At 43.5% G+C, this 12229-nt stretch overlaps 2 protein-coding genes across 3 annotated transcripts in view; one reads left to right on the top strand and one right to left on the bottom strand.

The window, feature by feature from the left end:
* The window catches only part of LOC139047675 (eEF1A lysine and N-terminal methyltransferase-like), a 37204-nt gene extending 27685 nt beyond the window's left edge, over window positions 1–9519 (bottom strand). The window contains exons 1-5 of the mRNA XM_070521587.1: window positions 9060–9519; window positions 8725–8953; window positions 8349–8551; window positions 8097–8232; window positions 5589–5707 (exon numbers count right to left, since the gene is read on the bottom strand). Of these exons, the coding sequence (XP_070377688.1) occupies window positions 5589–5707; window positions 8097–8232; window positions 8349–8551; window positions 8725–8953; window positions 9060–9151 (779 nt within the window). The 5' untranslated portion in view covers window positions 9152–9519. The remainder of the gene's footprint in view (window positions 1–5588; window positions 5708–8096; window positions 8233–8348; window positions 8552–8724; window positions 8954–9059) is intronic.
* A 145-nt stretch (window positions 9520–9664) lies between these two features.
* Rop (Syntaxin-binding protein Rop) overlaps window positions 9665–12229 on the top strand; it is a 90145-nt gene continuing 87580 nt past the window's right edge. For both annotated transcript variants that reach the window (XM_070521592.1, XM_070521591.1), the window contains exons 1-3: window positions 9665–9811; window positions 10619–10750; window positions 10954–11030. In XM_070521592.1, the coding sequence (XP_070377693.1) occupies window positions 9784–9811; window positions 10619–10750; window positions 10954–11030 (237 nt within the window). In that variant the 5' untranslated portion in view covers window positions 9665–9783. The remainder of the gene's footprint in view (window positions 9812–10618; window positions 10751–10953; window positions 11031–12229) is intronic.

The raw sequence follows: 12229 nt of genomic DNA, 5'->3' as shown, positions 1-12229 counted from the left end.
ATGATGATCTGACCGCTGGGCACCTCAGATTCTCGCGGACGCTATCGAGGATACAGGAAAGGTATTACTGGCCGCGCCTGACTGCCGATGTCGCCCTTTACATCAAAACATGCCGAGACTGTCAGCGACGCAAGACACCACCGACAAGGCCAGCGGGATTACTACAGCCGGTCAAGCCTCTTTGCCGACCTTTTCAGCAGATCAGGATGCATTTATTGGGACCGTTTCTGATATCAACATCCAGAAACAAGTGGATCGTTGTGGCGACGGATTACCTCACCTGCTTCGCTGAAACTGAAGCTCTACCGAAAGGCAGTGCAGCCGAAGTGGCGAAATTTTTCGTCGAGAACATCCTGCTGCAACACAGTGCCCTAGAAGTCCTCATCACCGACAGAGGAACAGCCTTTACTGCAGAGCTAACCCAAGCCATTCTGCAATACAGCCAGACAAGCCACAGGAGCGCAACTGCCTACCAGCCACTGGTCTCATGGAGCACCTGAACGAGATCCTCGCCGAAATGCTAGCAATGTACGTCGACGTCGAGCAAGAGACCTGGGATGCCGTCCTACCGTACATAATGTTCGCTTACAGCACGGCGGTGCAAGAAACAACACAGATCATACCGTTTAAGCTGGTTTACGGCAGGAACCCTACGACTACTCTTGATGCCATGCTGCAGCACATCTGCGACAAAGAGAATCTTGACGTCACCACCTATCTCCAGCGCGTCGAAGAAGCCCGACAGCTCGCCACCTGTGGATCAAGAACCAGCAGAGGACCGACAGCTGACACTACAACCTTCGACGACGCTACGTCGAGTATTAACCCGGCGACTGTGTTTGGGTTTGGCCTCTGATACGTCGACGAGGATTCAGTGAGAAGTTATTGCGATGCTATTTCGGACACTACAAGATCATCCGACGTATTGGCACACTGGACTATGAGGTCGTGCCAGATGGCATTTCACATTCACAGTGGTGCCGCACATGATCTGAAGTGGTCCATGTGGTCTGTCTTAAGCCCTTTTACGAATGCTGATGAACTTCCGCATTTAGTTGTTTGTTTGCTACGGGTGCTTTTGTTTATTACTTTCCTTTGTTTGCAGCATCGGGTCGATGCTTTTTTAGAGGGGGGTATTGACACGTGTTTATTTTTATCGAGTGACTACATTTCACCGCCTAACAAATGTTATCGCACAGCGCAGGATGTGCCTGCATGTATAGGAAGTTTCTCGAATGTTATCAATGGTTCCACCCGCTGTCAGTTGTCACCGAACCTTGTGTAACTTGGTTTCACGTATGTGCGACGCGAATGGTGTAGAACATTCTGGAAGACACGTGGGCAACAGCGATTACTCTGGAACCTTCGATGACTGATGTATAAAAGCTGACCTGCTTGACCCGCTGATCAGATTTCGACGACTGCCGATAGTGTTCGCCGCTATTGCTGTCCTTTGAGTGTAACTTGCTTTTGTGGGCACAAGTTCGCCCAATAAAACGCTACTTTCGCCATTCACTGTTTTGCTTTCTTCACCGTCACTGCCACGCGACAACATTCACAACTTGTCTAAATATATGAAATAAGAAAAACCACGCTCCGTCTATCTAACTTCGTCCACAGCCACACCGTATCGAAGCCATTGTCATAGTCAGAGACATCAGAGTCACTGGACATGTCTATGGCACTGAAAACACTGCCACCACTGCCACCAGTGGTGCCAGTGTTGCTTTCATGAACAAGCAAATCATCTTCGGGGCTTCAAGACTGAAACAAGAGAGAAAGAAGTTTAATGACACGAAATGCCGAGAGGTCGGCCTGAGGTATATTCCTCTAGCCAGCTACTCGGCATTGGGGGAAGGGGAAGAGGGAAAGAAAGAGGGAAGAAAGAGGTGCATGATGGGTGACGATGACGATAGAAGGAAGATGTAGCACATATGGCAAGCAGTTTGGCATGCTCAAAGTCTGCAGTCCAGGCCCGTAATTTTTAAAAAGTTCAGTAATGCCTTGATGGCCTTGAAACTAGACTGAGCGTCTGGCCAAGAGCCTAAAATAACATCCTCCGACAACGGTGCGCTGTCGAGACGCGTAAGGTCCTTGACCAACCTATCACGCTCTTCCACAAACTTAGGGCAGTCACAAAGCACATGACCTATAGTTTCAGTCACATTGCACACCTACAAGATCAAAAACTGCACCTGAAACAAAAACTGTGCTCTCGCGATGGGTGCGGCTACATGTAACTGGCAGCAGCTATTTTTAATACCTGTGCCGGACGGAGTCTGCAGGCCCCCTAGCAGCCAAAGAGGGAACTCGCCAAAACGTCAAAATAGACTGGATGAGCCCGGCCTGTTACATATACATAGAAAACGTACCCAAACACGTCGCCGAGACTGATTCGTCCTTGGCACACTTTTTGCAAAAAAAGTTGTGACCAAGTAAGACTCGTCCATGGCACTTAGAGGGTTAAACAGACTGTTACAAGATATAGCCTCTACCTTAACTTTTGCTTTTGAACGTTCAAGCAGTGGCACCTTTTAGTGATAGAGAATCATCCCACTACACAGATAAAACTAGTCTCTGAGATAGGCTGGCATAACTGATAGGAGTTCCATGTGACTCTGAGGTACATGATGAGCCAACAGCACCATCATTTTGGATGGACACGAAAGCGCATTTTCAAACCCAGTTGGAACAAAAGGAGGGAAAGGTTGCAAGGGTGTGGCAATGGCTACCTTTGATTTCCAACAACCCCATTCATACAAGGCTTACTCAAAAATGTTGGAACCATGTGTGAAGATTCCATTTAACATCAGACACTCAATCCACACCTTTCATAATGCCACAGGGTCCTTTGAGGGGAAACAGTGAATTGCACTGGAGCATTCTTTGCATTTGCTTGTCAAAGAAAAAGGTGGCTTATTAGCATAAAATACAAAAGCCAAACTTGCCCCTTTGGTTCTTGAGCCGAACTGATGTGTAACATTACTATGTGATGTAATAGATTTTATGGCACTTTTGCTTGTTTGGGTCCTTTCTCTGCATGAAAGCTACAAAAGTCTGAAGTTTCTTAGCATTCCTCCAGTCTGTAATGCACAACATAAAATATACTATACTGCACTCTGATGCCTTGAAATGCTGGTTTAAGAATAAAACTTAATGCAAAGTCCGTAGTTGCATTTTTGCTATGCTAGAGTGATGTTTCAACTGTGGGTAGCTTGATAAACCAATTACCAATTAATTATTTACTATACTAATTAAGTCACAACTGTAATAACATTTCAATGTTTCTTTATACAAATGTATAGGGGTGTGTGAATAGTAATTTTTGAGACTGAATCCTATATGAATCGAATAGGAGAAGTGAAGTGAATCGAATCAAATATTAAATACCTTTAGAATAGTGTTCGAATAATGAACAGCCATCTTCACAATTAATACAAAGCGATGTTCATATACTAGTATTTATAACATTACTAAGTTTCTGTCACTGCACTGCACGTTATTTAGCATTGTTTACTAAAAGCATAAATGGAGCATTATGAAAAAGTAAGCAGCTGGTTCGTATACACAAGACTCTTCGAGAACTGTGAATGATTGCTGTATCGCCACTTATGTCTAGCTTTCTGAGCAACGACTATATAAGTTCTCATGTCCTATACATATACTATGTCCGCAGGAATTAAATTTATCCAACTTCTGCTCCAATGTCATGTTTAACTGCGCACAGCTGATGTCCTTAGATATTTATAAAGTTATTCAAAAAATATTCATGCTTACAGATAATGACTACAGTCAACGACTGATTTTTTAGACGCCTGATCTTTCGGACATGCCCGATAATTCGGATGCCTTCGTGGCACCGCCAGGTACCCCATAGGTTCAATGTATAAGAACGCATGAAATTTCGGATGCAAAACACCTTCGCTGTCCGATTTTCCAGACTTTCTGCCATGACCGCAAGTCTGAAACAGCATTAATCGTATCCACCACAGCCCGCCCTTTTGATTATCTCGCTGCCTTTAACCGGCGCTCTTGCACACAGATCCGCTGGCAGTCGTAGCCACCTCCGCGGCAACGCTAGGCCTGGCTATTTCGACGTTCGGTACCAAGTTTCTTTTTGTATGGTGTCGTGTTTTCAATTGTAACAGTTTGCTGCTGTTAGCAATGGTGCCGACTCCGCCTTTGTAATCATCGTCAACGTCTTGGAAGCTCGGGAAGCACGACGCGTTGCATAATGGCGGTGTTGCGCAGTGAAGCATATGCAAAGTATTGCGGTGAAGCATATCAAGAGTGGAAAGGGGGTATTTGTCATGGGACACAGTGTGTATTCCTTAATTAAACATGCGGTCACCCACTGTCTTCTATCAAAGTACGAGCACCAATACACCTAATAAGTGTACTGTCAGACTTTCAGAGTTATTTCAGACGTGCATGTGGTAATTTGAGCCTTGGGGGCAGTAAAGGCACGCATTCGTTTTTTCTGACGTTTTCACGGCCCCTAGGGAGTTCAAGAAATTGGCCGTTGACTGTATTTGATTCGTTAATTCAGAAGTTTTGAATATTCACGCACTGCTACAGATATACTCTCCATGGCCAAAAATAAAAGTGAACAAGCTGTTCCAATTTTCCTCTGTATGCAACTGTGTTTGTGCCATTACAGAACTAATCAATCATGAATAAAGCAGCCTTGGTCAAATGTGAATACGATGCCAGAGGGACCTGGCGCAGAAATTTTTAAGTGGTGGTCAGCCATCTGCTTTACTGAAGTTAAATCTACCAATAGAGCTTAAAAATAATCATAAGCACGATTGCTCATGGCAATGTTTTAGCTTTGTTTTGGCTGCTTTTCTTACTGTTTAGGAAAGCATATGTATGCAATACATCAAGTGTCTTGTCCACTCAGTAAAGGAAACTGCTGCTGGTCAGCAGAGTTGTCAAGACCAACGCAGTTGTCAATCCCCTCTGCCTTGCTTCCTGAAATCCTCCCCTGCTTCATGCAAAAGCTAACATTCTGCTTGTGTCCATCTGTCATGAGCCAACCACTTAGTGTCTGAGAAAGTGACGACTGCCATTACACTCGCATCAGATGCTTTTGGAAAAGAAAATGTGCAAGACTTTGCAGTACTGTGGCCAGACGTTAGTTCTAACTTTCTCTCTGCACCAATATGTCATTTCCCCACCCATGACATAGCACTGGAAGCAGATTGCCTATAGCTGCATGTTTATAAGTATATTTTATTAGAACAAATGCTGCACACTCACATTATATGTCATTCACCACTAACTGCACATAATGCTCACACAATAAGAAGTGTGTGATGCAAATCGTTATTGCCTCAAAAACAGGTGTGGTCATAGTAAAGAAATTTTTGGTGTGGAGGAAAGGGTATGTGACACATGGAGCTAAACCATGAAGCCACCAGTTATCTCACTGATGGAATATTGTTTTACTGCTGCAAGTTTCATGCAGCCAACCTACTGGTCATACCTTTTGTTAAGCGTTGACCAAAACAGAATATGGCAAGGAATGCAAAACAACCACATACTCAACATGTGAAAAACAAATTGTGCAACTTCAAACCCTATACCTTTTGATAATATGATGTCGAAGAAATGCATACTGCTGAATGGAAGCAATTTCGCTGTATACAGTGGAAGCAGGAACGCGTCTTGGTTTCAGCTGAGGGTCAAAGGCCAACTCGGTTACCTGTGCAATGAAATCCACGAGGAGCACCACAATAATGGACTCAACTTCCAAAAAACTAATTGAAATGATGCAACCAGCTTCTATACTTAATCCGCCCACACAATTGCACTGCACATCTGTCCTCTGTGCTCAAAAACATACTTCCCGAGAAATGACGATTTTGAAAAAAAAAAAAAAAAACCTCTCTCTCTGTCACAACATGAAAATGATCAAACATAATTAGCTGATATTTCTATACAAATTATCTGAGTTAACTAGCAGTGTATGTACAACTGTACTCTTAAGCTGTCACTGACTAGATGAATTCCTGCCTGACAAGCAACTACATTGTTTTTTTTTTTTTGCCACTGGCAAAAATTTAGATTACACTTATACTAGATAACTAGAGTGGTTCGCTCGATGAGTTGGTGCATAGTGAAGGTATGATGGTTCTAGCAAGGTGAAAAGACAGGAGCACAATGCTTACACATTTATGCTAGCAATACTTATATTGCTATATTCTAAACGGTGCAACAGTCAAGGCCACTTGCCAGCTCCTTCTTAATACAAAAAACATTCACAATAAACCAAATCCTTAATCAAAGTACTTGGACACAGAACAATGTATATGTAAATGGCCTGCAAATGGCAAGATCAGTACTTTATACAAAAAAGTTATGCACATGGCAGTCTACAGTCAGAAATCGGTAATTAAAGGAGTATGGTATCAATAATTTATAATGTATTAATGCCTAGCTACAACAATGAATGTGCATCATTACATCACGCTAATGTTACTGTTAAGCTTGAGGCTGCTACCTTAAACATTGTGAATCTCATGTGAATTTTTTAGTGCCACCAATGTCAGTGGTTGCAGTGGAGCAACACTTGCTTCCAAGCCCATGACAAATAGCAAGGAAAGCCACCTGAAGGTGCTCAAAGAAGCCACGTGCAGAAGGGTGGTCTCTTTAGAGATGCTTGTTGCTGAAATGCTTAGTGTGCAAGGCAGGCCAGTTCGATATTCGTAACAGCCTTGGAGATCATGGCTAGCACTCCCCTGTGAATCAACTTTTTTTAAAGCAAAGATTTCATTGCCTACGCCTTGAGGGTTGGTGTGGGTCATTTCTCGCTACATATGTATACATAAAGTGAGAGTCTGCCTGGATCCGGTAGTCGAACAGGCACCTGTAGGTTGAGGACCTACGTATGAAAGAATTTTATTGCCTATGTTTCGGCCTTCATCAGGGAATACCACAACATAGGCCAGAGCCCAGCCAAAACGTAGGAAATAAAACATCTTTTTCGTACGTGCATTCTCAACCTATAAGTCAATCGAGGGGCCCGATTTTTATTAATCATAGGTCAGCTCCAAGGCAACTCTAAAGCCCACTGACCACTTCATAGAATAACACATCACATTCAGTGGCTTCTTTAATTTATTTCCTATGATTTCACCCTTCAATATGTGCCCCTGGGTGTGTGCCCATTTTTGGATAATCCACCCCAATGAAAGGTTTCTGCTATTCCGGAATGGTAAGTATGTTACACAGCAAAACTACAAATGGTACCTGAATATCTTCAGTGCAATAAATATACACCTTCAAGCACCTAATTCCTTTATTAAAGTGAAACTTTCTACACCTTCTTCACGAAGTGAGGCATGCCTTCTCAATTGGCTCCTGGCCAAGTAAGTTGGGCCAGTCCAGGAGATGGTGTGATAAAAAGTGGGCCAATCTTGGAGACAATGTAATGCGCAGCTGCGTGGATGATGTGGTTGGAGTTTTTGCGCTTTGAACACGTGCCGGGCAGGCACAAAATCGCTATGCTACAAAATGTGTTGCGAAAGATGAACACTTTTATAGCATTTTATTAACTCCTTCATGAAAACTTTGCTCAACAGATATTACAGGAACATCGGATCTGCACAACTCTTTTTTTTTTTTTTTTTCGAGCAACCTCTCGGACATGCACGTCTTCCTTTCTACAATGAGTGACTGTGGTTCACTTTCTTCTCGTCCACTTTCATTACTACATTTCAATTAAACATAATTAGTTTCCCCTGTGCTTTCTCCGGTCTCACTGTCTGTTTATTCATATGGTAGTGACTAACAAATAATGAGGGCCTAAAATTTTCCAGTCTTGACAACGTGAGATAGCATATGAGCATTTATTGGCCAGTTGCCTGCTCCTGAGCTCACATACTATGTGATGCTTGTGGTTAAAAGGAAGCTCCACATCCATCACTTTTGCTGTCAGCAGTGTTGGCTAACACCCTAGGGCTGACTTTGTACACATACACAAATATCCAAAATAGAGGACAAGAGGATGGTGCCGTGGCAGTTTAGTCACATATATAATCCTCAGGGCAAAAAGATATTGCTGGCTATAACAATGCAAAAAAATACCCAACTGTTTCAAGCCCTGGCAACCGCTTGAGTTTGGTGAAGGCGACTACAAACACTGGCAGCACTAGCCTCGACGCACTTTCCTCCTGTGCTTCTGCATCCACACAGCGATGAAACTGAATGACCCAAGTCCAAGCTGGGCTGAAAAAATAAAATATTAGAGAAAATTTACAGCACAGGCGCACAGAATGTTAAAGGTGACCACGATAAAACAGTACATCCATGAAAGCTGGAATTAAAGGCAAAGAACATCTTACTCTGAGGAAAACCACTTGAGCAATGCTTGCAAGACATGAGTCTGCAACAGTGATATGCACAAGAACCGACCTCCAACTCTGAGAACCCTGGACACTTCGGTAAGCAGAGCATGCAGTTTTGTAGTATCATCACTGTCTGGAGTTAGTGCATCCACTGTTCCTTTGTCCAATACTACACTGAATTCATCATCTTTGAACTGCATCTGAAAAGCAAACACGAAAAAAATAAATAAAAATAAACAACGAGGTACCTGACTAATAGGGAAGAGGAGAGAGAAAAAGAAGGCGGGGGGAAAGACTGAGAGTCAACAGCGCAGCTCAGCCAATTCAGCCTGGTCTACTGTAATGTGGATCTAACTAAGCAAAACAGACAAACCTGGGTAGCATCCATTTGGAGAAACTGCATCTGAGGCCGCGCCTCGACATACTTTCCTTTCATTTGCCGGATGACCACGTCACTTATGTCAATGCTGGTGATGTTTCTGTAACCAGTGTCATAGAGGTCTGCGCTCAAAGCCGAGTTGCCGCAGCCGACAATCAAGATCTTGTCAGTCGATTTCAAGTATTTGCATATTGTTCCTGCAAGCTGCCAGAACTCTCCGTACCTAATAAAATGTATAACGTTATTTTATGGAAGAAAACAGAAACGTAAACATTAGCCACGTGCAATGCCAGCAGTGTACACTAGGCGCAAGCACAGACAACATTCACCATTCAAAAGCCGCTTTTCCTCGTTTCTGGAAGAACTCGTTCCAGTATTGCTCACTGGCGAATTCGGATGATGCTTTAGGCAAAAGATTCATGATTAATGTTCATTAGCAGAACATGTGTCACTTCACAAGCTGCGTTGGCCCTGCGGGTCTTCTACTCCGCGGGCTGAACACATGTTGTTGCCTTATTAAATGTTTAGTAAACCAAGCGCGGACCCCCAAAGACTGTTGCTACCAACGTTGGTTGCTACAATGTATCCCGGCAGGATTGTAGAATACTTCCTCATTCATAAATGCAGTTCACACTATTACGTAGCCAGCTTGGCATTAGCTAAGTTTCATTTCAGGCTAAATAGACAGCAGTAAAGCTTTATGTTTGGACAAACGCCGCCCAACCAAGCTTATTTTGTCCTTCACTGCTTTTAAGCACGCTACGACGATGCGTATCCTACCGACCAACGAGGAAAACGATTGGTGAGAAATACTATTAGAATTTTTGCTTTTCTTATGTCCGAGTTGCGTGATTTGTCCCGTTAAAACATATTTGGAGCATTATCTGCAATTGTTGTAAAATAATTTTATGCAATTGATTTCAAAACAGCAAGCAAGCTACTACCGGCGCACTAGCGCACCGGCAACGCCGCGTTCTGATTCGCTGGCGTCGGAAGCTTTCTTGACGCAGATGTGTGACGCATTATTGACGATACGACGAGTAGGGCAGTGTAATGGCACTGAAGAGTGTCGTCGGCTTGAGTAAGTAAGCTTTACTTTCCAGTTCAGGAAATTATGCTTGACTTGGTGGCCTATGTGTCCCATTTAAGAGTCGCTATCATGCAGTAGTTCTGCGTAATGTGGCTTTGCGTGAAGTTCGTGAGGCGCCTGCATGAGAAACCGCCTAAGCAGTTCACGCCCATCTTGGCTCTGTTACATCTTTGACGGACGCCCACACAATCAAGAGTGATTGCCGACGTACTGTTTACATTTATGGCTAGTGGTGTTTCATCTGATCAACTTTGGCAAGCATACACTGCGCTGTTTAGCTCATCGCGATTTTACTGGAGTAGTTTCGTGATCGGAAACGATAGTATAGTTGGTTTCGCCGGGCTGCTGGGGTGTGTTCGCGTGTGAGAGCGGAGCTTCGCTGTGGTTCCTCAGAATTTTCGGCTCGATCGGCGCCAGCTATCCAAAATTTGTGAATGAAAATTAGTCATTATTGTTAGATGTAACGGTCATTGCATTACATTCCACCATTCCTCCTTGTCTCGCCTGTTTATAACCACATCGGCCAATGCGTTTACCCGGTTCTCAGCGTGAAGCTGGCCTTGTAAGACGGTTTACAAACTGAAAGTTGCTTTTATGGTCGCCGTTGTCGTCTGTAAAACGTAGCGTGTCGCGTGCTTGTGAAAATAACGAGTAGCGGTCATTTGCTGTCAGCTCGTAGCGTTTAGTTTGCTGCTTATCACTAGAAAGTAGTTGACGGGATAATGAAGCGTGGTTTAAGACGAAAATCGCTTTTGTTCGCACTTCTACACTATTATTGGTGTGCTGTCCGTCTTTCAGAAATCACGAACGATGTTATCCGCACGGTCAAGAAAAAGGGAGAATGGAAGGTTCTTGTGGTTGATCAGCTGGGGATGCGGATGATCTCCGCCTGCTGCAAGATGCATGAACTCGCGTCTGAAGGAATTACGAGTGAGTTTTTCTGTTCCATCTCCAGTATTTTGAACGTTCTGCTACTTCTCATCCAGATATGCATAAAATTTAATGCTTCGCTGCATGATTGACGCTGATTGGAATTGCCTTATTATATTGCTTTGCACAAAGTGTTCTAAGTGTGAATGGTGCTTAGAGCAAACTAACCCCCCCCCCCCCCCCCCTTGTTTTTTTCCATGCAGTTGTTGAAGATTTGAATAAGAAGCGAGAACCTCTGCCAAACATTGAAGCGGTGTATCTTATCGCCCCAACAGAAAAGGTTTGCTCCTGAAAAAAAGTGTGTGTGTGTGTGTGTGTTTAGTCACAAGTCTTAACAAAAACATATATATATATATATATATATATTTTGCCCAGAGCATTGTGTGAACATAGCTGTTTTGTCAGGGTTCTTGTAACTGTTGCAAACGTAATGTGTAACAGGTGGAGATATGTCGTTGTAAGTGGAGGCAAATGTTGTATATTTGCCTACTGTTAAGCAGAGGCATCATCAGTGCAGCAGTCCAGACTCCTCAAAGTTTCTGCGTGGCATGAAGTATGATGAAACCCCTGTTCCTATGTGTTCTTCTGTGTTACATCAGTGTTATGGTTCATGCTGTGGGTTGCATGATAAGCACATGGACAAGAAGGAAAGGCACGGACGACACAGGCACAATTTGTGACGTATGTGTTCATGTCATCCATCTGTGTGTTTATAGCGCAACCCACTGCATGATTCAGTACCAACTCTCCTAACTTTCAGTTCTGCTGCATATTATGCTTCATGATTTAACTGGCCAGAGTGATGATGCTAGAGTGATGGTGTTCAAACGAGAGAGGGAGAGCTCTACTTACATGGCATCCTGCCACATTTAATGTCATTTCTGTGTGCTTATGAATTCAGGCCTACAAGTACTGAACTCAAGGGCATTGATTGCACATTAAAAGGACACCAACGGAAAATACGAAGTCGAGCTAGATTGAAAGATGGGCATCTGTAATGGCGGTCGTATTAGTCATTTCTAGTGAGAAAACAAAAATGCAAAAGCAACGGTGCCATCTGTTGTGAACTATGGTACAGTGATAAGCAGAGTTTGTGGCCATGCTCCGCAAATTGCCAGTGTGGCCATGCATTGAAGCAAAGCTGTGCATGTGCAGTGGTGCATCGAGATGTAGCTCCATTTTGCCTTCTAAGTTTTTCGGGCATGCCCAAGCTGTGCACACTGAACCAAACTTCTCTCGCAGCAGTGTTGCACAAGAATAGTTGTGGCCTATAAAGCCAGTCTTGCATTTGCACATCACATGTAGACTCTTAGTGAAATGAACTGCATTGGTGTCAACAAACAGTTTTGCCTTAAGGAGAAAGGATTTGATGGCCTTTGTGAACAGCTGGAAATGACAAGATGGGCCAGATTGTTTTTCTGTGATGGAAAAGTTTACCAAGACCTGTGCACTTCATTAAGGCTCAGGTTGGTGAACCCG

Source organism: Dermacentor albipictus, chromosome 1 (assembly GCF_038994185.2).
Source record: "Dermacentor albipictus isolate Rhodes 1998 colony chromosome 1, USDA_Dalb.pri_finalv2, whole genome shotgun sequence".
NCBI lineage: Eukaryota > Metazoa > Arthropoda > Arachnida > Ixodida > Ixodidae > Dermacentor > Dermacentor albipictus.
Note: the sequence above shows the minus strand (reverse complement) of the source record. Positions and strands in the feature narration are given on the sequence as shown.